The following is a 27,815-nucleotide window of genomic DNA, read 5'->3' as shown; positions in this document are numbered from 1 at the left end:
TCAATTCTTAAATTAACTCCCTCAATAAAACTTCTATCCTGGCTTACTGGGGAGTTATTTCATTTAAATCTTAAAGGTACCTTTTGAACTGGTGAGGATAAATGTACTTGGTGCTGCATACCATATTTTCAATTTAAACATAACATAATCAAGTGCCACTGCAATATAATCATACTAAACATGTTATGTACTGTCAGCACTACCACCACTCCACCTGCTACTATGCCTGACCCTGCTGTCTGTGCCGCAGTACTCTGCCCTGCCACAACCCCACTGAGTCAACTGTCTGTTAATCTGTTGCTGCCACCCCAGCCGTTCATCCCAGCAAATGTTTGCTTATATCTGCAGTTTGGCTGACTAAACATTTAATTTCCTTTCACTCTCTTTCTCACCTTGCCTGGGCACTGCTGGGGCAGGTAGGTAGGTACAGGGGGGGAAGGGGCAGGCAGCGGGCAGGCAGGCAGGCAGACATGGGTTCCCCCTCCCCTCCCCCCCCCTCCTAAGGCTACCAAAACCCGAACACGTAGAGGTACAGGAGGAGGAGCACGAGGAGCACAGATGCCAACCGCACAAACCACCGCCGAAACTTCTATTGTCCGAGGGAAGAGCAGGGACCTGATAGGCTTACATGCTTCCACATGGTATATGATCTGCTGTGTGTTTGTCTGCTGTGCTTGCAGAGGCCGTAGTGTGAGATAGCTCAAAAAGCGGTTGCGTTGTGGCACCTTCAAGCGCTTATACTGTTGCCAATAGCTTCAATCCTGGTCGAACACTGCTACTCCTTTCTCATCATTAATGAGTATATGCTTATACTGAACTGATGTCTCTATTAAGAACTACTGTTCTCTTGTTAGTTTGTTATTTCAATCCTTACAGAACACATCTGCAGGCTACAGGTTTTAGGAATGTTAATAAACCCAAGCCATGCTCAAATTCCTTCCTATCAAAAACTTTCCAAAAATGTGTAAATGCACAACACAAAAATTTTTATCATGTACATTAGTTCATCAGTTATCCCAACACAATTTCCCATGGGTGGGCAAATCCTAAGCATGGCTCTTTGATTTCTCTGGTAACAGGAAACAGTAAAAAATGAAAGTCCTAAAAACCAGTCGTGGAGTTCCTTGCAGCATAAGTACTGGGCAGTGTGCTTATCACATCTCAGTGCCAAAGTTTTGTTATGACAATATTGTACTATACTAATCATGGTTTGGTCTTCTACAAAAATGCTCTCTTGGCCCGGGTATCCCTTTAATTCAGTTCGGTCCAGCTCTGGCTTGGCATAATGGAATCCAACTTCAGTACAAAAAAAAGGGGGAGGGGGGAAGGAGGCCAATGATAACATTCCCACATAATTAATGATGATACAGCAGTAATAATACTACGATACTAATACCTATAACTTCAACTTCCTGGCAACTCTGACATGCATTCAGTGATGCCTCATGGGGAACTAAAACATAAAGCATATTCCACATGCCACCTAAATTTTACTTTCATGGTGTTAGGGGGTTCCGATACAAATAAATAATATGATGACAGAGGCACCATACATACAACCTCTAACATCCCCTCCCCAACCCTAATCCCCTACTGCCTAATCCCCAGCCCTCACCCCAATACCCACCACCCTGCTTTTCTCCATTCACCTGTGTAAATTGAGAGAAAGGAGAAGAAAGATGGATCATATCACTCTCTTTGCAACTTTTCTACTTCCCAACTTCCTATCACTTCCTTCTCCCAGCCTGCTGACTATGATATATATACAATACCAAAAATTTTTCTAATTTAAAAAAATTCACTAGTGATGAACAAACACAACTGTCAATTATTTTAACTGGACTGCCCAGACCTGTACATGTACTCTTTCCTTTTATGAATGTGAATGCTGTCTCTTGTGCAAATTACAGAAGTCTTCTAACATTCACAATAACTAGACTATGGCAGACACTGATGTAAAAACTTGTACATCCATACCTCAGTTTGTGCTCTTTTATTTCATCATAAAAATAAACTGTCTCTAGGTCCGATGAAAGTAAAGGTTTGATTTTTGGGAGGTGGCCCAGATACAAATCTTCAAACATAATCCCATTACAACAAAACTATAGTACAGTATTTGAGATACTGTACTGACATTTTACATATTATGCATACCCATGCATCACCATGTCCTCTTGCATGTCAAAAGAAGGAAATTAATAGCTGACAAAGTTTGAAGCCTGTCCCCTAGCCCTTCTGTGAGTTTCAGAGACATTTATCAAGTCGAATACCACTGTTAATGAGTTAATTATCAGGTCTGGATGATTCAGTCATGCTTACCTGAATAATGAGTAACATATATTTCTGTCTTCATAAAAATTCATAACAAAAAAATTCTGACAGTGCTGACCACTTTGAGTCATCACAAATTTCCTGCTTTCCAGTGTTACCTCATGTCTGTGCGGTATTTACAATATCCATGGGCATTATCCACTGGCAGAGAAAAAAAAAACAGCTAATGCCTTAAGCAAATCATTATCTCAGTGCATCAACTGACATAATAAATATCTAAATCTCATTATTAGGACTGTATTATGAGCACCACATCAGGCAGTCATGCAATCAGTCACATCAGTGACAGCAAAAGCAATAAGCATTAAATAATGCAACATGCATTAAGTGATAGTCAGAGACAGGAATAACTCAGCAGTAGTGCTGACAATCTTCAAGCCAGATGTAGCAAAATGCTTGTGTTTATGTGGGTACAAAAATATCAGTCCATCATCACCATCATCACACGATGATGATGTGCATGATGATGATGATGATGATGATGATGATTATCATTATTATTAATATTATTATTATTAATAAGTTTATAGCATTAGCTGTGAAGAGACATTACACAACATGCCCTATATTTGGACATATCTTACAGAACATACAGTAATTTAGTGTGTTTCTGAACTGCAGGGTACAGTATTAGGAAATATTTCCAAGATAATTATTATCGTACTCTTATTATACAATTAGGGAGTAGCATTCCTAAAGAACATACCTAAAATGCATCAGTAATTATAAATAAATAAATACATACAAACTTTCAGCATGTTCATCAACAGAGTGAAATTCTGTTTCCTTGGTCTACTTATCAAATTCCATTAACATTTTAGCAACGGCACTAAAAACTAAACCAAAAATGATAAAAAATTTCAATACCAGTACCTGGCTTTAACCCTGTAATTCAGAAATACACCAACTTACTGTATAATCATATTTTAAAAAAAAGTTTATAAATACTTTATTATACAGCTACGGCTCAGAATGCAATTTTCTAATGAGTATGAAAAGAAAGTGAGAGAGTGTAAACTGAGTGAGAGTATATACAGAGTTGCACAGTGTCAGTTGTAGATCAAATTTAATATTTTCAATCTGATGATACATTTTTAAAATTTATTCTACTACCTATACATGATTTTATTCAGCTCAAGAGAGACTTTTCAAACTACATGGGTTAGATATAACCTTTATTAACCCATTCACGACTAGAATGCTTCCAATGAATAAAATCGCCTGGTGGCAGCAAGAATAAAACTAAATATACAGTATATCCTCATATAAAAAGAATTATTAAGTTGTGGAGTAAAGTGATTTCCTGTGTCTATGAGTCTTGCAAGCTGTGTTCAATTATGTCACACACCTCCAGTCTGTTATTTGTATAATCTAACTAACCCACTGAAATCATGGGAAACAAAGTAAGGATGATGATAATTAAAGTGATGATGACAATGAATACATGCAGTGCTTTTAGACTAAGTGTGTTTAGGACTACACATAGAACAAAATGGATGTTCAGTTAATATCTTTATGGACAGGGAAATAAAGAGAAACAAGAAGATGAAGATGAAGAAGAAGTAAGGTATATGAAGGGAAACTTGACATGTCATATATATATGATGTGAATGAATTATGATTATAAGATCAACTGTGTTCTTATCAAGGTAAAAATAATGAAATATTATAACATGGCTTTACACTAATATCAAAATTATTTACATATGGAGAATAGCACTGTAATGAGAATACTGGGTGTTTCTATGTAATTTCAAAAGTGTGGTAGTCTTACTACCGAACTCAAGAACAATGTCTCAGTAGTTTTATGGTTTCCACGTAGTGTGAGACTTGCTGAAGATTACTGAGTGCTAGAGAACAGTGCCAGAACAGGAGAATATTAGTAGTTTCCATGTAGTGTAATATCAAGCATGTATTAGTGTGTACAGATACAGTGTTGACCAGTCTCAAAACAAGGGTATTTTTGTGATGCCTATGTACTGTCAAAATTTTGTTAGTTTTTGTAGTATCGCAGAAATAATGTCAGTCAAGAGGAAATGGATATTCTGTTAGGAACATAATAATATTCTATATAAAAGGTATATGGGAAGATGAACAGAATAAAGGGAATACAGTACACTACAATGATATCTTGGTTATCACACGTAGTTGGTACTGAACATGATGCATGTTAATGAAATTGCTTGATAACAAAAGTACAGAACCTATGGGATTTATCCTAAGTGGTACCAAGCATCCCAAGTGCAAGCCCAAAGTTTCCCTTTTATGACAACTGAGACCCACAATATACATACAGTACATAATATTAAGGTATCAGAAACACACACAGCCTACACATGGTTAGGCTAGTAGAAAGTGATGAAAAGGGCACAATAAGGCATTAACATGTACCACAGAGATGAGTTTGAAGTAAGCGTTTCTGATGCTAGGGGATGGAAAGTTATTGGTCTCCACCACCTAGGATTAACTCCTCCTGTAGGGCCTCATCTTTAAATCCCTCAAAGCCATCAAAAACCACAGACAGTGCATGATCACTTTTGGCAGAAACCAGATCAGGTGCATGACAGCCATGATTTTTAGCCAAAAATTGTGCGATAACAGCAGTACTGCAGATTTTCATCTTCCAATAATAATGAAAACGGCTATAACCAAGGGCGTGATAACCAAGGAATCACTGTACTGTACTTACAGCTTAATGTAACATACTGTACTAAGTTAACACTAGTACATTTATCAATGACACTTTCATGTAATGTTGCTGTTACTAGTGTTGTGGCCATTGGTTCACATAATCATAATGGTTTAAGGAAGACAACAAATGACAATTTTAAAGCATACATATGATAGCTGATCAAACAAAAGCTGGCAATAAACAATATGCAAAAAAGTGATTGTCTGATGGCAAATGAGTTTTCTTCCAGGTATTCTTAACTCTTTAGCTGCTAGGATTTTCTCAGTTCAAGATAATCATCTGGCATTATCTGGAATATTAACCCTTTAAACACGGATCGTCGCGTTTGCGACGCTCGGCGAAAAGGACATAATGGCGGAGCGTCGCGTTTGTGATTCTAGTAAATTTTGAATAACCGCGGGCAGGCAGGCTCCAGCTGGTATTGTCTATCAGTACCACCACCCTTTAGCTACAATTAGCATACTTTACCTTTGTACTACTGACCTCCGTTGTTGCCAAGCATTACGTTTTCCCCCCGTCCCCCCCCCCCACCACCACGGCCCGGCCAGCCTGGCTGTGATACATGGCAGCGCTCTGAGTGCTCAGAACTGTAAATCTGCGCTCTCCTCTCACAAGCAGTTTATGCTAATAGGAAACGCTTGTTTCCCCAGTTGTAACACTAGCTTTTTTTCTCACGGTTTGCCCCTGTTTAGCGTCAGTTTACCGCAGGCTTTCAAAGTGACATTATGGCGAGTTCTAGCTCTTCCGAGTCAGTGCAAGCGGCCAACAGGAACGAGAATAAAGTGACAGGCATAAGGCAGAATAAAAAGCGCGCCGCGGTGATCTTTTGGGAAGTAATATGATTGAAAATAATGTAGTATACATGTTTTTAGCTGTGAAAATGGAAATGTTTGTTGAGTGATGGGAAGACCGCCGCCGCGCTGCATGTCGGCCATACGCTCCGTTGATTTTAGCCTTATTTTCTGTGCTTATTGTACAAATACGGATTTCAAACTACCTTTACGTTGTAGTATAAAGTTTACTGTGACAGAATGAGGCTGTGGTAGAGGGGAAACCGGGCTGCTGGAGGTGTGAAAGTGAAGATTTGGTTACCCAACTTTGCAAGTCTCCACAAGTCCTTGGGTAGTCCACGAAGGCTCAACACCAGGTCTCTGGAGAAACCTGAATGTAAGTACTATCTGCCATACCAAGTATAATGTTCTAGGGTTAATCTCTGATTTTTGGCTAATATTTTCCTACAGGTACTCAGACCGTGATACAACCCCGCCACTCGGGGGGGGGGGGGGGGGGGGGACTGTTCACGGCCGTGTTTAAGGGGTTAAATGGAATGGAACACTAACATATGTCCACTGCAGTAAAAGGGTTGATCAATTTAATTTTTCACCCTCTCACCGCTCGGATTTCTTGTGCTGACGAAAGCTGTCTGGCATTAGTCTAAATTAATTAAATAACCAAGTCTAAATTAAATAACCAAGTCTAAATTAAATAACCAAGTGCATGCATAGCAGCTAAAGTGTTAAGGCTCAAAATAAGAGTCAACTAATGAGGTATTTACTATAGAAAACTAGCTATAAAGGGTTATTGCAGAACATACAGTATATAGCACTGATTAGCAGTTAATCTTTATTAAACCAATGAAATATCAAGAAAAAAAATGTACTGTACTACCACTTTCTACATCCAAGACGCACACCTGACCCAACAGTAAAAGTGAAAGATGCTAAGGATAGGATGCTTACTGACAGTAAGGCACGAACCACAAAATAGCAAAAGACTTCAGAACAGACACCGAGTTGTATTAAAAAAAGAAGAAGAAGAAGTAACAAAGGACGAGGGGAGTCAGTGACACTAAGAGTGAAGTGTGACAGACTTTTATAAAAGCCACCCCTCCCCTCCTGGACACACACACGACAGACAATTCCATGTGGAGAAAAAAAAAAAAAAAAAAAAAAAAAAAAAAACAGCGACATGAATGAACCGAAAGTAGTGTTACTAAACCTCCAATGATAAGAGATAGGAATGAAGAGCAAAAGTGCTTGATATATCAACTGATCATTTGGTCATCCATTTGGCCAACCTCCCCAGCTGTCATCCTGTCATTCAGGACATCAATCTGATTATTATTAACCTTCTGATGCCCAAGATTTTTTCACTTAAGTAATATCTGCATTTAACTTGTATAAATGTGCATGTGCATGCATTATAGCAAATGGGTTGTGAACTGGTTTTTATTAACAGTTTGACTGATAGAATATTTTCAGCTGAACAAAACACCAAAGTATGTCCAAAGTAACAGAAGGGTTAACCAACAATCCAGTTGTCAGGCACTGTCGATCTAACCAAGGTCATCCACCTACTAATCAGTCAAACAACCAGCAGTGATATCAACACTGTCACATGTCAGAGAACAAAAAAAGAGATAACCTAACAGGGTTCCACTGCCTACAATGTACACAAAACACATAGGTACTGGATAAAACCACTATATGTGTGGGTGTGTAAAGAGAGTCATGTGTTACCTGGAGTGTGGGAGGGGTGGAAGGTGCAGCCGGTGGTGGCACAATGTTCTCCTTGGCACTGTCCTCACGTCGCTGCCGTACACCTCGGGATCGTGGAGTCAAGCCAAAGTGTGGGATACAGAAGAATTTCCCACCGTATCTTCCCTCACGGTCGTATATGTAGTTCCCTGTGAGGTGAGAAGTAGGTAAAGGATTGTGAAAAATGTACAACTGAGCAGACATCTCATTCCTTGAGAAGCCATTAAATTTTGAGGCTGTGGAGGTTGAGCAGATAGTTAATGCAAGATGGAAAATACATGACTGTGAAAACATAACTGACAGTTTTATATGAAGTTCCAAGTCAGATCATCTAAATTATGGGTTGTAACATGGAACAAATAACGGAAATATGGGACTAAGCAGACACCATTCACATGTGCATATCCAGTATGTAGTTCTCTAATGCCTGTATAGCATCTTATTTAGGATATGATGAGGTTTGGTACGAGAACCAGGGTGGGAAAAGTAGGACTGAACAGGGAAAATTTACCCCCTACGCGCCGGTTGACGTGTTATACCGTCACGATTTGGGGCATCGAGCAACGCCGGTTGATTTGTATAGCCATAAGCGTCTTCCCGCCACCCTTTGAACCCACAACAATGTTCTATGACAACCATAGGGTAGGTAGGTACCCAAGGTACCCCACTGACACATGACTCAGTTTGTACACGGCACTGGCAATGTAGAGCGATGTCTCCCTCATCCTCCTCGTCCGATTCTGCTCTCCCATGCACGAAGCCAACTGCATCATCTACCCCTCTGAAAGTTCTGCCCTTACCGCTGGGGAAAAGGGCTCAGTGACTGAGCAGGTGTGTGGGAAACTATAAATAGTAAACAGGTATGCACCAGTGTGTTTTTTTATACATAAGTGAAATGTAAGATATTACCGTACATGCTATATCAAGTAAGTGATATGAAATAAGTGTTTCATAATAAGTTTTACAAGTGCATTGCAGTAAGTGTTATTGTTTATGGTTATTTGTGGAGCAATGATTAGAAATACATTGAGCAACTTTATCTGGTACAATGAAAGAAAACCACAAGTGCACAGGCAAGAAAGAAAACCTGGTCTGCAACTAAATTTTTTCCTTCATTACTCAGAAAATAATGGTAAATATGTGAGAACTGGCATATTTGTGATGTGAAGTACAAAAATGTACATTGTGTATAACATTAGTAATATTTTCACGATGCTTCTGATTAGTACAAATTAGTCACAATTTCTGTACAAGTAATTACCTCATACTCAACCATACTGTAGCACCAGTCGAGCAGGGCAGTACTCCCGAGGTGGATGGAAAGCTGATGACAGGGAGTGCTGGAGCTCCCGTTTCATCAGCCCTCAGGACTAGTTCCTGACCATCCCCCTTTGCTGAACTTTTTCAGTGTCTCAGTTACACAGAGAGTAGCCCAGCAAGCTCTCCAGTACAAATTTCTCTAACTATCTTCACCAAACTACATGCACAGTACACACTACACTTCCTATTCAAAATTCACAAAAATGGTGTCGATTAATCAAGCCTCGGAGTCCCCAGGGGGGGGGACCATAAATGCCCCCACCATCTGCCCCTCTCCCGGTGACGACTCGAGGTGCCTGGAACCACTGTCTGACTCTCTTCTTCTTCATTTCTGCAACATTCGCGGCCTTTCATCTAACTTTCGCTCTGTTGAGCACCACCTTTCCTCCTCTAAACCTCACCTTCTTTTTCTGACGGAGACTCAGCTGTCTGAGGCAACCGACAGCAAACCCTTTTCTGTATCCTCCTACTTTCTCTATACTCATTTCAAAGCCAAAGGTGGCTGTTGTGTATACATACGCAACGACTTATCTTGCTCTCGTGTTCCTGAACTTGATTCTTCTGAATTCTCCACACTCTGGCTTCGGCTTTCCTGTCATTCTCTGACTAAATATATCTGTGCTGTTTACTTATCCCCTAATTCTACTGACTATCAAAAATTCTTCGACTATCTTACTTCTACGATGGAACACATTCTGTCCATTTCTCCTTTCTCTGAAATCTCCATTCTTGGAGATTTCAATGTTCACCACCACCTTTGGCTCTCCTCTCCTTTCACGGATCCACCTGGTGAACAAGCCTACATCTTTTCTATCCTTAATGACCTAGAGCAGCTTGTACAGCACCCTACCCGTATCCCTGACCGCCTTGGAGAGAGCTCCAACATACTTGACCTCTTCCTCACAACTAATCCTTCTGCTTACTCTGTTAATCTTTTCTCTCCGTTGGGCTCCTCCGATCACAACCTTATTACCTTATCCTGTCCTATCACTCCGGTACGGCCTGTGGACCCTCCAGGGAAACGTCATCTGTGGCATTTTGGAGCCGCGAACTGGGAGGCCCTCAGGCAGTACTTCTTTGATTTTCCCTGGAATGATTATTGCTTCCATGGCCGGGAGCCATCTAAGTGTGCCTTGCGCATTACGGAGGTTATTCTCTCGGGCATGGAAGCATACATTCCTTTCTCATATCCTTTGACTAACGCAAGAAAGCCTTGGTTTAATCACGCTTGTTCTAATGCTGTCCGCAACAAGGAGAGGGCCTACAAAAGGTACCGGAGCCAACCCACCCCTGAATCACATCATCTTTACGTTTCTGCCCGGAATCGTGCTAAGTCTGTTCTTCGCTCTACTAAAAATAATTTCATCCATACTAAATGCTCTCAACTCTCCAACTCGAATTCTTCCCGCTCCTTCTGGCATCTTGCCAAAAATCTTTCTAACAACTTTACCTCATCATCCTTCCCTCCTCTTTTCTACTCTGATGGTTCTGTAGCTATTTCTTCTACTGATAAAGCAGATCTCTTCGCACAGACTTTCTCCTCCAATTCCACCTTAGACGATTCCGGTGCTGTTCCTCCATCACTTCTCCCCTCTGACTTCCTCATGGCTGACATTAAAATTTCTTCAGTTGATGTATTTTCTGCCATCACTGGCCTCAGTACTAACAAGGCATATGGGCCTGATGGGGTCCCTCCTGTTGTTCTCAAGAACTGTGCTTCTGTGCTTACACCCTGCCTAGGCAAACTCTTTCGCCTTTGTCTGTCAACTTGTACCTTTCCTTCTTGCTGGAAGTTTGCTCTCATTCAGCCAGTCCCAAAGAAGGGTGACCACTCCCAACCCTCCAACTATCGTCCAATTGCTTTAACGTCCTGTATTTCAAAAGTTTTCGAGTCAATTCTTAATAGAAAAATTTTAAGACATCTTTCCTATCACAACCTTCTTTCCGATCGTCAGTATGGGTTCCGTCAGGGACGCTCCACTGGCGATCTTCTCACCTACCTTTCAGACTCCTGGTCATCCTCCTTTCGGGACTTCGGCGAAAGCTTTGCCATTGCACTTGACATCTCAAAGGCTTTCGATCGAGTCTGGCATAAATCTTTAATTTCCAAACTGCCCTCCTACGGTTTCTATCCTTCTATCTGTGCCTTCATTGCTAGCTTCCTTTCTGGTCGTTCTATAGCCACTGTTGTAGACAGCCATCGTTCTTCTCCTAGATCTATCAACAGTGGTGTTCCTCAGGGCTCTGTCCTGTCACCAACTCTCTTCCTTTTATTCATCAATGATCTTCTAAGCTGTACATCTAACCCTATCCACTCATACGCTGATGACTCCACCCTTCACCTTTCCATTCGGTTCCCGCAACGCCCATCTCAACAGTTACTTCAAGAAACAAGGGATGAGGCTATGGCACACCTAATGTCTGACTTGGCTCGTATCTCTGACTGGGGTAAAAATAATATGGTTGTCTTTAATGCATCTAAGACTCAGTTCTTACACCTATCAACCCGACAAAATCTTCCACAGGTATACCCATTAATGTTTAATAATATTCAGCTTAATCCTGCATCATCCTTGAACATGCTTGGGGTTTCATTTACTCGGGACTTATCTTGGAAAGATCATATTACATCTCTTGTAAAATCTGCTTCCAAAAGATTGGGTGTGCTAAGCCGACTCCGCTCTTTCTTTACCCCTGCACAATTGTTGTCTCTATACAGGGGTTTTATCCGCCCCTGTGTGGAGTACAACTCTCATGTGTGGGGAGGCTCCCCACACACAGCTCTTCTCAATAGGGTGGAGTCAAAGGCTTTTCGTCTCATTAACTCTCCTCCTCTTACTGACTCCCTTCAACCTCTGTCTCTTCGCCGCACTGTTGCGTCTTTATCTCTTTTCTATCGCTACTTTAATGGTTACTGCTCCTCTGAACTGTCTGCTTGCATTCCTCCACCTCTACGACGTGCGCGTAGCACCCGTCTGGCAGCAAACTCTCATCCCTTTTCTGTCCAACTCTCTAATGCAAGAGTTAACCGTTACTCCCAGTCTTTCATTTATGCAACAGGTCAGCTCTGGAACTGTCTCCCTCTATCTGTATTTCCTGCTGCCTATGATCTCCAGTCTTTCAAACGCAGTGTGTCCAGGCATCTCAAAATGATCGGATCTTGAATTTGGCTCTCTATTGTATTTTGTTTTTCTCTTGGAGGGAACTGTTACTGCGGGCTCATGGCCTTTGATTCCTTCTTCCGCACATAAAAAAAAAAAAAAAAAAAAAAAAAAAAAAAATACTGCATGAAACAACCAGTGCATTTACTTCTCAAAGTGCAATTACCCATAATCGTGATGTCAAGTGCAAATATAAGTGCCGTAGTAGAGGGAAAGTATTACAGTATACTGAAATTGACGCAAGAAATGAGTACAGAAAATCGGAGCTATTCTTTTCCCACACACCTACACTGCATAGTGGCGCTATGAAATGGGTGGAAAACTCAATGGAGAGCCACATGAACAGGGTGATGACTCATCCTTACGACGATGAGTAAGAAGTAGAAGAATGAGTGGAAAATTCCGGGAGGCCTGCCAGTGTTACAATCACCACTCCGGTCAGTGCTGACAATGCTGGCCAGCAGGTCCAAGGTCACTGGCAGTGGCACGCACTCAGATAAGCCCGCCAAAACATGGAAAACCAGTTATCTTTAACTTATCCTTATTCATCGATGAGACCACCTGGAGACATGGGGATACTTTCATTTGAAAGAGGTAGACTTGGTGAGTCTTTAATTTTTTCTCTAGCTATTATAGTTTGGCAGATGTTAGGGTTTGAAGTAAGGATATTTCTTCCAAAATCACAGATATCCCCCGCAGGGAGAAGTGGGCAACGTCAGAAAACCCCCAGGGGGTAGAAGTTAATAATGTGCTGACACAGCTTGCCACCAGAAGCTTTGTCATGTGGTATCTATCCCTTGTAGAAGTAATAATGTGCTGACACAGCCTGCTACCAGAAGTTTTGTCAAGGGGTATCTATCTCTTGTGGAAGTACTTTAATGATAAAATACTATGTGAGTCGGCAGCAGTGCATGTGCTTTGCAACTCTTGTGAAGTATACAGTATGTGCCCAAAGAACTGTGAGGGTATGGGTTATAAACTCCTATCTGTGTCGGTAATGTTATTGTTGCCGATGTTGCAATTTGTGTTAATGGGGCTGTTTGTGATAATGCTGATGCTGTATGTCATGGATGATGATAACAACGATGATGATGATGATGACAATGTGTATTTTGTTAGTGTTACTAAATATTATGTACTGCAGACACCAGAATCAAAGAGAGTGTACTGAGATGGTATAGTCATGTAGAGAGAATGGATGACAACAGAGTGATGAAAAGGGTATATCTCAGCAAATCTGAAGGCGGAAGAAGGCAAGGTGGCCCAAGAAGGTGGAAGGATATAGTGGATGAGTGTGTGAGGAAGACAGGTATGGAAGCTGGCGAAGCTAAGGGACTGACAAGAAATTGTGCTGGCTGGATGAGTTATGCGCAAAGAGGTGGATTACCAGGGATTTGGCACCCTTTTAACGTGACAGTGTTCAGATTGGGTTTATTGAATAAATATACAGTATATGAAGCTACAGAATGTGGTGAATTTTTTTGCCTATCAGACAGAACCAGGATTCAGTGGGCTTGGATGATGAGTAAATGGAAGTGTGGCCCAATGAATCAGGCAAGCTCTGGCTGTCTGGACGCTGCTACTCCTCATCCTGCCCTTGGGTGGGAAAGAAGGTCTGGATGATGGATGATGTTATTACGAGTAATGTTGATGCTACTGTTTGATATTGTTATTCCTGAGATAAATGTTTTCAGCTGGTATGTATTTACACTGTTGTTCTTAACAGTATTAGTCTATCTATCTATCTATAGCTTGATGCCCTAATCCCCCAAAGGGTGGCCGAAGAGAGGCAATGAAGACGTAAGGAAATTATGTTTCCCCAATAGGGCAATTGATCAGTGGAATGCACTACCGAATGAAGTATTGTGTGCCAAAACTATTCATAAATTCAAAGATAAGTATGATAAAAATGGTTTAATACACAGGACAGTACAAGCTTGACTCATTCATGTAAAGATACAATTAGGTAAGAACACACACACACACACACACACACACACACAGTTATGGATAAAAAATAGATTTAATAGTATTTTATATGCCCCCTAAAACTAGGGCATGGACAAAAGAAGATTACGAACAGTTAATAAGAGAATCCATTATTAAACTAAAGATGTTAATTGAATGAAGAAACAGAATAATAATATTAATAATGGGAGATTTTTAACTGTAGAGGAGTTGATTAGGAAAGTATGGATGCTGGTAATAATGAGGAATCATGGGGAAATAAATTAATGGAACTGGTGATGGAAAATATGTTAACCCAGTTAATTAAAGAAAATAAAAGAATTAGGGGTGACAACGAACCATCAAGGCTCGACTTAGTATTCACAAAGGACCCAAATGATGTGAGGAACATAATCTACCAATGCCCGTTTGGCAAAAGTGATCATCTGGTTACTGAGATGGAGGTGGTGGGAGTAAGGGAAGGAGAAAGAGACAAAAAACACAGAGAAAATTGATACAATTATGGGAAGGCAGACTTTGCTTCAATGAGGAACTATTTCCAAACTGCAGACTGGAGTAAAATGAACAAGACCACAAATGTTGATGAGAAATATGAGTTTTTGATAGAGGTATATAAAACAGGTGTTAGTAGATATGTCCCAAAATTTTCTGCAGCTATGGAAAAGAAGAAAGAATAATTCAACAACAAATGCAGAATAGAACATGAGGCAAGAAAAAGAACATGGAATAAAGAGAGAAGAAGGCATTGTGAAAGGGCCTGGGAGGAGTACAAGCAGGTAAGAAATGAATATGCAAGGGTGCAGAAAGAAGAAGAAAGGAAATATGAAAAAGATATTGCAACAAAATTTAAAAAATATCTGAAACTATTTTATAGGTTTATAAATGGTAAAATGAAAGTTAAGGACAGTATAGTACGATTGAGGGATGGAGATGAACCTTACAAATGAGAAGAAAAATCGTGCAAAATAATGAACAAGCTGCAGTCAGTCTATGTGTTGGAAGAGGAATTTAAGGAACCTGAAACGGAACCCAGGATGACATGAATGGCAGAAATTACAGTTGACATGAATGAAGTGCTACAGCTGATGAGGGATTTGGATGTGAGAAAAGTAATGGGACCAGATGGTGTGGCTGGATGGATCCTGAAGGAATGTGCAGACCAGTTAGTGTGGCCTGTTTATGTCATCATCAAGACCACGTTGGAATATGGATAGTTACCAAAAGATTGGAAAAGAGCAAGTATTGTGCCAATCTTCAAACCAGGAGATAGGGAAGATCCACTCAATTACAGACCTGTATCACTTACTAGTATTGTTTGTATAATCTGAGTAAATTATAAGAAAAAGCTGGATAAAGCATTTAGAAGAAAATGAAGCGATAACACCAAGACAAGTTGGTTTTAGGGAAGGAAGATCATGTGTTACTAACCTATTAAGTTTCTATAGTAGGGTACTAGATGTCATACAAGAGAGAGAGAGGGGTAGGCATGTTGTGTCTATCTTGATCTCAAGAAAGCATTTGACAGGGTGCCCTATAGGGGACTGCTGCGGAAGTTGAAGACCTTTGGAGGGGAGAATGGGAAACTATTAAAGTGGATGGGAGATTATTTGATAGGAAGGCAGATGAGAACAGTTATAAGACACAAGGTTTCACAATGGAGAAACGTGGGGCTGCCTTAGCCCCAATAATGTTTCTGATATATGTAAATGATCTGCCAAAGGGTTTGAATAGTTACACAAGTATGTTCGCAGATGATGCTAAAATCAAGAAATATATTAAATTTACTGACAGTTGTAAAAAACTGCAAGAGGACTTGGCCAACTCCACAGCTGGAGCCAGACTTCGAAAATGGATTTTAATGCCAAGAGGTGTCATGTATTAGAAATGGGAATGAGGCACTGGACACATAAAATAGGCAATGAGATGACTAGTAATAGAAAAGATGAGAAAGACTTGGGAGTGATTATTCAGGATGACTTGTCACCGGAAAAGCGTATAAACAAGATCACTGGAGGAACTTATGGATTACTGACCAACATGAGAGTGGCTTTTAATTATATGGACAAGGAAATGATGAGGGAGCTGATAGTGACCACGATAAGACCAAGATTTGAGTATGTGGCTGTGGTAAGGTCACCTCATTTGAAGAAGCATATTGATAAACTAGAGAGGGTTCAATAAATGGCAACGAGGATGATACTGTGCTTATGTAAACTTATCTACGAGAAGAGATTGCAAAAACTGAAGTTACCAACACTGTGTGAGAGAAGGGAAAGAGGTGACTTGATCACAATATTTAGAAATGTAAGAGAATTGGAAAGGGTGGATAAAGAGGATCTTTTTGTGTTGGATGATGGAAGAAAAAGAGGTCATGCCTTCAAGTTGAGGAAAAGTAGATGTCATAATGATCTAAAAAGGTTCACTTTCCCGAACAGAAGCATAAGTATATGGAATGACTTAGGCAAAGAGGTGGTGCAGGCAAAAAACATTCATGTGTTTAAAACTAGACTAGATAAATGTAGATATGGAGACAGGACAACATGAACTTAGCCCAATTCCTATATACTACAAATAGGTAAATCATCATCATCATCATGAGTTACCTATTTGTAACACACAGGAATTATGCTAAGCTCGTGTTGTCCTGTCTCCATATCTACAGTTATCTAGTCTAGTTTTAAACACATGGTAATACAAATAGGTAAATACACACACACACACACACACACACACACACACACACACACATACACATACACACACACACACACACACACACACACACACACACACACACACACACAACCAGGGGTGGAGGAAGGCAGGGGGACAGGGAGGGAGACACCTGGCAGTGCTGAGTATGGTGGGGGATGGAGAAGGGATGGGGGGGGGGGGAAGGAGAGAGGATAGAGGGAGGAAGGGTGGACCAGGAGAGCCTTGTTTCAAACCTTGGGAGAGGTGAGGTGTCAGACTGGAGAGGTGGGGTGTCAGACTGGAGAGGCGACAGACATTCAAACTGTTCGGATTGTGGGAATGTTCCCATATTTCTTATGTTCGGTGTACGGTTATCAATGTGTCGGATAACAGGGTATGGGTGTACTGGGGGGAGGGGGATACTGACCAAGTCTGAGGTTTGCAGCACAGTAGTCACACTTGAAACACTGTCGGTGGAAGAACTTGCCCTCAGCACTTAGCCGCTCCACCAGGTACACCCGCGTGTGGCAGAAGTGGCATAGGTCAGAGCCAGATGTAGGCAATGGCACTGTGGGACGGCTGGGCTGCGTGAACAGGGAGACAGAGGGAGATCATAATCATCATCATCATCATCACCATCCTCATCTCCAACAGGGGAGAGCGGTGATGGTTCGGACAGTGGGATGGTAGGGACAGTGCATTTCCTGAGAAAGGTATGGGACCTAAGGCCATGAGTCTTACATGAAAGTGCAAGAGCTTGTTTGCTTCTACCACATGGAACCTCCAAACTACAAATGCCACACTTTTCGATGCAGGTCATATTTCATGTTTTTTCGCACCTCCTATAATTTGAGTGCGTACAGTATATCGTAAGCTCTGCCTCCATTAATGTGTCAAGCAGCAAATTATGCATTATTATGATGAACCAGTGTTGAATATTGAAGATACTGTTATCAAAAAATAATGTTAAATTCTCTCATGTGAAATCTGAGGGTACCCCTCAATTAATTATATAGATTTCAGATGATTCGGACAGTTGAGGAGGAGGATGGTTCGTCAGTGTACGAACTTTCCCCGTCTACAATATGCATTAATAAGTCTTAGGTCAGTTAGTCAATCAAAAATTGGGAAATAAATATATAAAATGAGAAATCAAGTTTCTTTTGCAATCTGAAATAGAGGCATGGAAACTAGGGTTGATGATTTTTTTTTTTTAATAAAAAAAATATATATTTTTATTTATTCAATTTATTTGATTTTTCTGTTTAGTATATAGCTCATATTTCAAAAGCAGTATACTGAATACTATTAACTTCATGTCCTGTCTATCCACTGATGGTTCTGGCTCAAAGCCATTGCCCAGAATCCAGATACTGTACATACCTGTTCAAGTCCTGTCTGTACACTACTAGTTAAGGCTGAGTTGCCAGTGGTAATAAAGACAGCATATACCAAAGCTGATTATATTACCACACAGAAAAATCTTAAGCTGATATTGTTATGACATGGCCTTAAGTGACCAAGCATAGCCTACCTAGTCTTATGGCTTTGTTTTTTATTTATGGCTCATTATTTCATATGTACAAATATTTTCAATACTTAGTTACACAAATGTAAAAATATTTTTTCTCATACAATGCAGCAACTTCTAATGGCACCAGTCTCCAAAATCTGATAACTTAATGCTTAAGTATCTGAATAAATGAATGCCAACACAAAGTTACACACAACTTTTATAAACCTTCAGATTTCATTTTTGGTAACTTTTAGATAAGAAACTCAAAAATTAAAAAAAATCATGATTTTCTAAGCAAAAAAAAAAATCAATGCCAACCCTGATGGAAAGTGAGAAATGAACTCAATTCAATATTCAAGAGAGAGAGACAGAGAGAGAGAGAGAAAGAGAGAAAATGGGCTCATTTATGCAACATTTTAAAGCAGAAAGTCCATCAATCCATCATCCAATCCTACATTACCACATGAGGAGCATACGAGCCCAGGGAGAGGCACGTTGGTCCTAAAATTTAAGATGAGAGTGACCAGCTTCACTCATCCTTGAGTGGCATTACGTGAGCAATAAATCCCAACCGCCCCTTGAATATAAATCTATACAGGCTCAATCCGATTGGAGCGCCTTAAATTAGGCTGATTTTATTATCCGTAATTCTGGTAAAGAGAATTTCAATTTTAAAATATTATTTTTTAATGAATATGAAGAGGTTCACTTGGATTTTGAAGTTTAATTTTTTCTATCTATCTATCTATCTATCTATTGCCAGACGCCTCAATCCCGTTTGGGGTGGCCACAAACAAAACGCTTCCACGTCACCCTGTCCCCTGCCATTTCACTGCCCTGCTCCCAACTCACACCCCCCTTTCTCATATACCTCTCCACCCCATCCCTCCATCTCATCCTCGGCCTCCCCCTCCCTCTTCCCCCCTCCACCTCACTCACATACACTCTCTTCGTCAGTCTTTCACCCTCCATCCTCTCCACATGGCCAAACCACCTCAGTGTGTTCCTCATAACGCTTCCTATCACATCCACATCCACACCACAACACTCCTTTATATCCTCATTCGTCAGCCTGTCTCTCCACGTGACTCCACAGGCTCCTCTTAAATAACTCATTTCCACTGCTCTCACTCTTGACTTGTGTCTTTCCAACAACGTCCAAGCTTCACTTCCATACGTTAGAGTTGGTATTACAATACTGCCATGTAGTAACTTTTTCACTTCCATGCTCACTTCCCTGTTTCTTATCACTGCTTTCAAAGAACCAGCAACCTTTAATTTTGTACTTCAGGAAAATAAATGAATTGATAAATTTTGGTTTTTAGCCAATCAAAGTCACATAATTTTAAGAATGTGCCATGTAATACACGAGGCCAAACCATCCCACCTTTCTGTCTGAACCATCACTGCTGGTAGAGATGGTTCAGACAATTTGGAAACTCGTGTTTCGTTAACTATAGCTCAAAACTGAAGACAGATAAGTGTTTGATATTATAAGGCTGAAGGCCCACATGATGAGGCAACATTTTAAAATGAACAAGATTATACTACTGCTTAAACCTGAATTTTTTAAAATATATTTTTAAAATGTGTCCCAACCATCACTGCTCTCCCCTACCATCGACATCACCATCCTCATCCTCACCATCACCAAGTTCATTTTCTTTACCATCATCACTACCATTCCCATCTTCATCTTCACCACCATCACTATTTTCATTCTCAACATCCCTATCCTCATCATCACCATCTTTATATTGATCCACATCCTTATCATCACCACCATTCCCATCCCCATCATTTTTTTATTAAGTCTCTTCTTCTTCATCACCACCATCCTTATACTGACCACCATCCTTAACATCCTCACCATCCTCATCTCATCACCATTCCCACCACCATTCTCATCCTCATCATCATTTTTTTTTTTTTTAAGTCTTTTCTTCAGACAGAGCCAGGATTCCAGGGGTTTGAACGATGAGTGAATGAAAGTCTGGCCCATTGGAGGGGGCAAACTTGGGCCATCTGGACACTGCTACTCCTTACCCTGTCCTAGGGTGAGAAAGGAGGTCCAGATGATGATGATGATGATGATGATGATGATGTCTCCTCTTCATCATCATCATCACCTTTTTTCCCAGCTACAGATGGAATGAGGCAGGATCCAGAAACAAGGAAAGAGAGTGTACAAAATGGGGAGAGAGAGAGAGAGAGAGAAAACAGTGTTGACAAATATTACACAAATAATCCTTTCTTATCCACATCAAAAATCCTACAGCAAAACAATTATGTAATGAATATGTTTCTGGATCATGGGGAAAAAAATTCAAACCAATTCCGATCCAGGAACTGCATTCCAAGAATTTTGATGACTGACCTGGGATGCATAATATATCCTATATACCCATAATTTGACCGGAAAAGAAGCTGACCTGGTATGACTTTGGACAGCTCAGGTAAACAGAAGTTTGAAATGAGTTCAAGGGCAATGACGCAGCTACAAGACAACGTAATGACCAATACTCAATGTGACTGATGGTAGAAGGTGGCAACCACCACCCACTCACCTGATATTGTTGTCTATTTCTTCCTTAACCTTTACCATTCATTTTCTGTGCTCTCCTCTACTCCTAGTTATCCCTCTCTTCCTGTCACTTTTATTATTATTCTCTCACCTTCAGGTGTTCTACACTCAATGACAAGCCTAAAGGTTTCCAGTAACCCAGAAAACCATTTGTAATGTCAGATGGTAACCATATAACTACTTAACTGGGTGATGTGGAGCCTACTATGGTGTCCCTGTTAACTGGCTGGAGAGACTCAGATGCAGTGATCATCCAGAAGGCAAACTCTCTACATTACCCTGTGCATCTTGTCTACCACAAGGGAACAGTGGCTCACTGCACAGGACAGTCCTTCAAGGGCAGTTGTTTGCCTGTGACTGATGAGTCTGCTCAGCCAGACAGACCAGGGTTAACAACAACAACTCAATGTGACTTTCACAAGTATGAGGTTGTATCCTTTAATCTATGTGCAGTACTTTCCATGATTCTGCTCACTGATATAATCAGTATGAGTATGAATAATACTGTACTATTTTAACACCTACAACCAATGCCAGGTCTACTGATGTCAATCCTGGAGAAAACAACAAGCTGACATGTTCACATAACAAACTTACATACTGTAAAATACAGGTAATGTACATATCCCAACAAGAAAATTATTCACAAAGTTTTTTCATCCAATCATACTAACTTTTATTTAGCTTACACATCTGTTACACAATCTTCAAAAATTATCCTCAATGACCCAAATAGCATTAAATTATCAGATCTTGCAACTTTTCTGAGAAACTTTCCCTCATTGTGGCTATGCTCTTTTTCAACACTCGGTATACTTAAGTACATATCAGAGGCTCTCGCATATTACTGTCCTGACAGGGTTTATAATGTACAGCCACTGGAATAATAATCATGTCCAAAGTCATCCCATACCCATCTCCAGTCATCTGATGACTTTGGTTATCTATACTCTTGGCTTCACAGAAAATATACAATGCAAGCTAAACTCTTGCTGACAGATACTGACCATCCATTAATTCAAGCATCAGCAGCAAATTTAAGGTCGGCTTTTGTTTTCACCTAAATTTATAGAAAAAATAATAATAAAATAAAAATAAAATAAATAACTACATGATAAACAAAACAAATAAATTCTAGAAGGTAGGGTTAAGTGGAGAGAATCGATGTCAATATGATGGTGAAAAGGGTATATTTGAGCAAGTCCAAAGGTGGAAGGAGGCATGGTAGGCCAAGGAGGAGGAGGACAGATATGGTAAAAGGGTCAATGCAAAGGTTAAGTATGAAGAGTGATGAGGCATGGAAACTGACAGCAGATCAAACTGTCCGGAAGAATTTTGTACAAAGGAGTGTATGACAAGTGTTTGGCACCCTTGTTCTCTCCCGGTGAACTGACTGTCATTGAAATGACTCTAGCTAATATGTAGTATGAAGTGAGTAAGCTTGAATGTAAATGACTGTTGGGTGGAGTCACGATTCCAAGGGCTTGAATGGTGATAGAATGAGTGTGGCTCATTTGATGAAAGACACCCATCCTAACACCAGAAAATTCACCTAACATATTGCCAATATTGTGCCGGAAACTCACTCTAGCTGACAGGTGGTACAAAGTGATTAAGTGTGAATGTAAATGACTGTTAGGTGAAGTCAGGATTCCAAGAGCTTGAATGGCTGAAGAAGGAACATGGCTCATTCATGAAGATGGACACATCTACTAAAACAGGAAAAATCAACCAACATACTGTATTGCCAATACTGTGCTGAAAATTGAACCCAGAACTCTTCAGATAACAGCCAGGTAGCTTTCCACTGTACCACGACCACATAAAAGTTGTTTTGCCACATCACATACTTGTAACCATGACCCTCACCCCCACTGTAGGCCCAAAAAGGAAGAGACAATCCCTAGCACTCAGGCAACTAGAAGCTTCTGGTCATCTCCAAAGCACATCCGGCAAGACAGTATGATGACAAGGCAAGACAACTTTTACCTTGGTGTGGTACAGTGGTAAACTGTCTGCCTCTTATCTGAAGAGTCCCGGGTTCAATGCTCGGCAAAATATTGGCAATCTGTCAGTGGTCCATTCATTTGGGATCGCTTTGGTTTCCTTCTCCATTCAAGCTTATTCTTTTGGCTCTTTGAATTCTACCTCATCTCATCTAAGGGTGGGAAGTAAAATACTGATGACAATGACAACGATAATGATGGTGATGATATAAAACCTGTCCAAATTCAATTGGTGGTAGGTGGTGGCGACCATCATCCACTCACTTGATGTAGTGCTGCCTACTTCTAACTTAGCCTTTATCATTCTTTTTCTGAGCCTGCCCTCCTCTCTTCCTATTTCTCCCATCTTTCCTGTCACTTCTTATTGCTTTTCTTTCCTTTACAGGTGACTTTACATTAAGTGACAAGCCAAATGGTTACCTGTAAGCCAAGAAACCATTTACAATGCTGGGTGGTAACCATATAACCAACCCATACGTGCTCCCTACGTGTCAAGTGGGTTGGTGAAGGGTTAGTGCCCCTCCCCGTAAAACAAATAACTCAGTCAAATGGCCACCCCTTATGGGATTATGGCGTCTGGCAATAGATAGACAGAAATTCAATCCATGTTATGACTAATCATACACAGGGGGCAAAGGCATTAACTTAACACTCACCTGGCGAGGAACCAAGACCTTCTCCTGCTCTGTGTTCTTGTCTAACTTTGATGAGAGCTGAGATGCCAGGTTGGACACTTTGTTCTGGCCACGGAGGCCAGTGTCCAGCGTAGAACCCTCGCGAAGCTTCATCTCCAGCCGCTTCAGCGAGGAGTCAATGTCGCGGTACTTGGCAATTGTTTCCTCATCCTCACCATTTTCTCGCAGCCGACGCTCAATATTGTGGAACTGACAAGAAAACATTCAAAATTAAATTAAATGATGGTGATAATAATGTTGCTCTTCTACAACTTTCTTTTCTGAAATTTAGCTTCCTCCTTTAAATCTTTCCTAGCACACTGTCAGTACTGTACAGTATATTCTCCTAATGATATTATCCCTCTTTCTCCTTCTCTCTTTAACTGAGTTTCACTTACAACATTATGCTATGAAAGTGGTTATGGCTTCTCTGTTACTGTATTTGGCTTTTAAATCACTTCTCCCACTTTCTCCAGAGTAAGGGTACCATAATAAACACATCTTAACCTAGAGCCTAAGCCTCTCTAGTTACCATGCATCATTACTCTGCTATTCTAAGCCTTCCTTCCTCAAGTGCTGCAGGAAATATAAAAAATAATCTGTACAGAATATGATTACATCTGAAGGTGAGAAGAAGCATGGGACATGATGATGGATGGATACAGTAAAAAGGTGTAAGAGAAAGCATGGGATGAAGCCTCATGAAACCAAGGTCATGAGAGGGGATCAATCAATCTTTCTTTCGAGACGTGGGCACTGCAAATGAAAATTCAATTCCGCAATGCAAATCCACAAACTCAAAAAATTGCTTTCCACAACTGCAAAGCCACAAAAATATTGAAATTTGCAGTTCCACAAATACAAAAATGCAAATGCAAACCATTTTTATCTCTCTCAGTACCACAGCTTTATTTTATTCTGGATGCCATTAGAGGATTATAATAAGTTTAGGATGATATTTTTCATGATCAACGGGTTCAAAATCATCTCTAGTTACTCATCCACTACAGTTATATCTTTATATACTCTATACAGGCAGCCCTCCACATTCGCGAGGGTTAGGGGACACACACACCCACGAATGTGGAATTTCCGTGAATGTTTGGTGAGCCCTCCCGTAATGTCTCTACAGCCACAAATCACCCTCTGTGAGCAAGTGTGCACATACTGTACCTAATAAACCATATCTGGGACCCAAAAGCAGCATAAAATATCACAAATGTAACAGACCACTGTACGAAAATGTTTAATAACAAATAACTTTTGACTGGGTATGGCTGTACAAGTTAGGGTAAATATGTAACTGGTGACTTCCACAGACTCCCGCAACTGAGTGCATCTGGCACACATCCACACGAGTATGAGCAAGTCATCAGCTACGTATTTACCCCAACATCTTACAACCAAACCATCAAGTGGGAGCATGGTGGTTTGGTGCAGGCCTGGTTTAACGCGAAATGACCCTTGAGCGTCTGCACTGCTATACTTTGCAGCTGCAAACGGAATCTTGGCTCCACAGAGGGGCAATCCGCGAATCTGCGAAATTCACAAAAGCTGACTCTGCGAATGTGGAGGGCCACCTGTACTGGCTAACAATAGGTGACTTATATAAAGTTAGGAAATTGTCTGAAGTAATGAATGGGATACATAAAATTATAGTTATAGTAAAACTAAAATATATATTTCAATTATTATTATTAGTATATCAGACGGTTTTTACTACAAGAGCAAATCCTTCACTAGTATATATAAATGAATTATATTATTACACTTCACAGCTCACACTTGACAAGTTGACACGCCAGTCCACCTCTATTCCTCGGTTCTAACCTCCTCAGTCCACACTTCTTTGTCACTGTCAGACTCCTCCAACAACTGAGACAACTCCAACATACAGTATATCAATCTATCTATCTATCTATATTGATACTGCATGGGGAAAGGTGGTTGTCTGGTAAGAAAAATGAAAAAATTGTGTTCAGTTTCATTTTGTAAGTTTCTTGTTTAATCTGTTACCTATCTACTTAATGATTTTTGTTGAGACTGAAATACTGGCACTGGCAATGCTATACATCTGACAAATTCGAAATATAGACTAAAGGTCATACTCTAGGTGGACTGGGAGGCTTCGTAACACATCTCTGCACTTTTCATCTTATTATTCGCTTGTATGCTAAACAAGTCTTTCTAGTATCGATGTAGTTTACATCAGTAGCATATGAAGCTATCAGAAAACATAGTGGTCTATGTGCCAAAATAACAAAAAGGAGAAAACGCGATCAAAGTTTCCCGACCTTCAGAATGCGATAGCTCGGGCAAATTTTAAGCTAGAGAGCTGTGGTTGGTCTTAAAATGATCGTCAGGATGTCTGCTTGAAGGATATTTGGGGAAGAAGAATGGAATTTGAATGCATTCTGAAGGAGGAAACGATGATCGCATTTTCCTCCCTGAATGATTGTGTTGTTCAAGCATCGGATAGCATAAAACATGGCTTAAACACCCCCCAAACAAAAAACAAAACTCCTAATGACAGTGTACTGGCTGTTTAATCATCTCATGATCATTTTATATGTCTACATTGATAATCAAGGCTACAGGCAAATGGTTTTATTAGGTACAGGTAAGTTCGATCAACCAATATTGGAATGTATAACCCCCCAAAATCCCCTACACCATAAACAAAATCCCTAACGACTGTGTTTTGGTTGTTTTAATTGTCTCATGTTCATTTTACAGGTCTATATTGATAATCAAGGCTACCGGCAGACGATTTTATTAGGTACAAGTAAGTTCGATCAACCAATATTGGAATGTATAACCCCCCAAAACCCCCCTTGTTTGGCTTCCAGTCAGGAGGATTCCTCATTCGTTTATGACCCCTCGATGGTCCTGGGTCGTCTACCACTTCACTGGTATCAGCCATGATCACAAACACTTAATATGGCACCAGAAAATCACAGAAAAAAAACGTAGGTCAATCCAATACACCAGGCCATGTGGGTGGTAGGGGAAGACTGACGGCCATCTTTGCAGTGGGGAAGGAAGGGGCATGTTGATTGGCTGGCTAGTGTTTTGGGTTTCCCCACTCGTCATAGAAAACAGTGCGTCACTGGCTCACTCGAACCCTAGGCGCTTATACTACTATGTTTTCCAGTTTGCCCAAAATAGCCAGAGACAAGCAGATATGGGTCAGGTGTACCCCCTAACATAATGGGAGTTTCGACCGTATTGCGACCGCCAAATCTGAATATGTGTTTCCCCGAGTGCAGGGAGGCTGGGGGAACACAATGGTATACTTAACTCCAAACCGGCCATCTTGGCGCTTACACCACTATGTTTCTGATAGCCTCATACATTATAAAGTCTAAGAAACTGGGAAAAAAATCTATCTTGAAGCAGGCTTTATATTTTTCTTTATTTATTGGGGGAAAAAAACATCTTTGCTGGCTTTTATCCTTAGAGTCTTATTCCTTATCCTATCCCCAGAAAGCAGATGCAGTATATCATAAAGATAATGTAATGAGGAACCCTCCATTGTAATGCAGAATTCAACTTGCTATGACAATGTCATGCTTTATTATTTAATCACGAGTACGAACATTGCTCTTGGCTTATAACCATTTTCATTCCTTTCCTGAGAGCTTGGTATGAAGCCAGTGGATATCAAAAAGAGATGATTCTGATCATCAGCCATTCTCCCTCTCTCTCTATTTCTTTTTGAGGGAATCGTAAAATTATTGTACAAAAGGTATGATAATGAACAATGCTATCACATACCCTCCCAAAAAAGTACTGGCACTCTTACAGCATGTAACATTCTGAAACATGGATGAAGCACTGTGATATATGAGGCATCCTGTAATTATAAGTGCAAATATTATCTTTGGTAAATATTGGAACTCAGAATTGCAAAAAAAATTTACTTACTGGGTGGTATGTTTTAAGGCACCACATTTATAGACTCAAGTGTCTGCGGAAGTTGCTCATTTTCACAACCATCGTACCCCAAGGGGCTGATACTTTCTTGGAAGGGTGTACATCATACCGAAGGTGAATTTATCTTATAGTATAATCCCTTTAATATCCAATTTAACAGAGCCAAAGGCATGTCCGGAAAGTGGGATTGTCCGGATACTTGGACCTGCCTCCTGGACTGGTATTTACGGACCCTAACCCAGCCTAACTCAGAAAACCACCTACAGTACCCTCGCGTCCAACATGCGTTAGTCCAGCACGATTCGGGTCCAGCACGGAGAGCAACTAATTAGTATTATTTAATACGATTTAATTACTGCAACACGAGTGTGTTAGCATAACACGCACAGAGCTCCG

The 27,815-nt window shown here is 40.5% G+C and overlaps 1 protein-coding gene across 1 annotated transcript in view; it reads right to left on the bottom strand.

The window, feature by feature from the left end:
* Nucleotides 1–27,815, bottom strand: part of Mical (Molecule interacting with CasL) — a 302,955-nt gene that overhangs the window by 105,145 nt on the left and 169,995 nt on the right. Inside the window, exons 20-22 of the mRNA XM_080278020.1 lie at nucleotides 23,466–23,693; nucleotides 17,131–17,287; nucleotides 7,543–7,709 (exon numbers count right to left, since the gene is read on the bottom strand). Coding sequence (XP_080134146.1) covers nucleotides 7,543–7,709; nucleotides 17,131–17,287; nucleotides 23,466–23,693 — 552 coding nt within the window. The remainder of the gene's footprint in view (nucleotides 1–7,542; nucleotides 7,710–17,130; nucleotides 17,288–23,465; nucleotides 23,694–27,815) is intronic.

The sequence above is a fragment of the Coenobita brevimanus genome, chromosome 72 (genome assembly GCF_032717465.1).
Source record: "Coenobita brevimanus isolate Jiangsu-jjx chromosome 72, ASM3271746v2, whole genome shotgun sequence".
Classification (NCBI taxonomy): domain Eukaryota; kingdom Metazoa; phylum Arthropoda; class Malacostraca; order Decapoda; family Coenobitidae; genus Coenobita; species Coenobita brevimanus.
The sequence above is the reverse complement of the archived record's forward strand: the minus strand, read 5'-3'. Positions and strand labels throughout refer to the sequence as shown.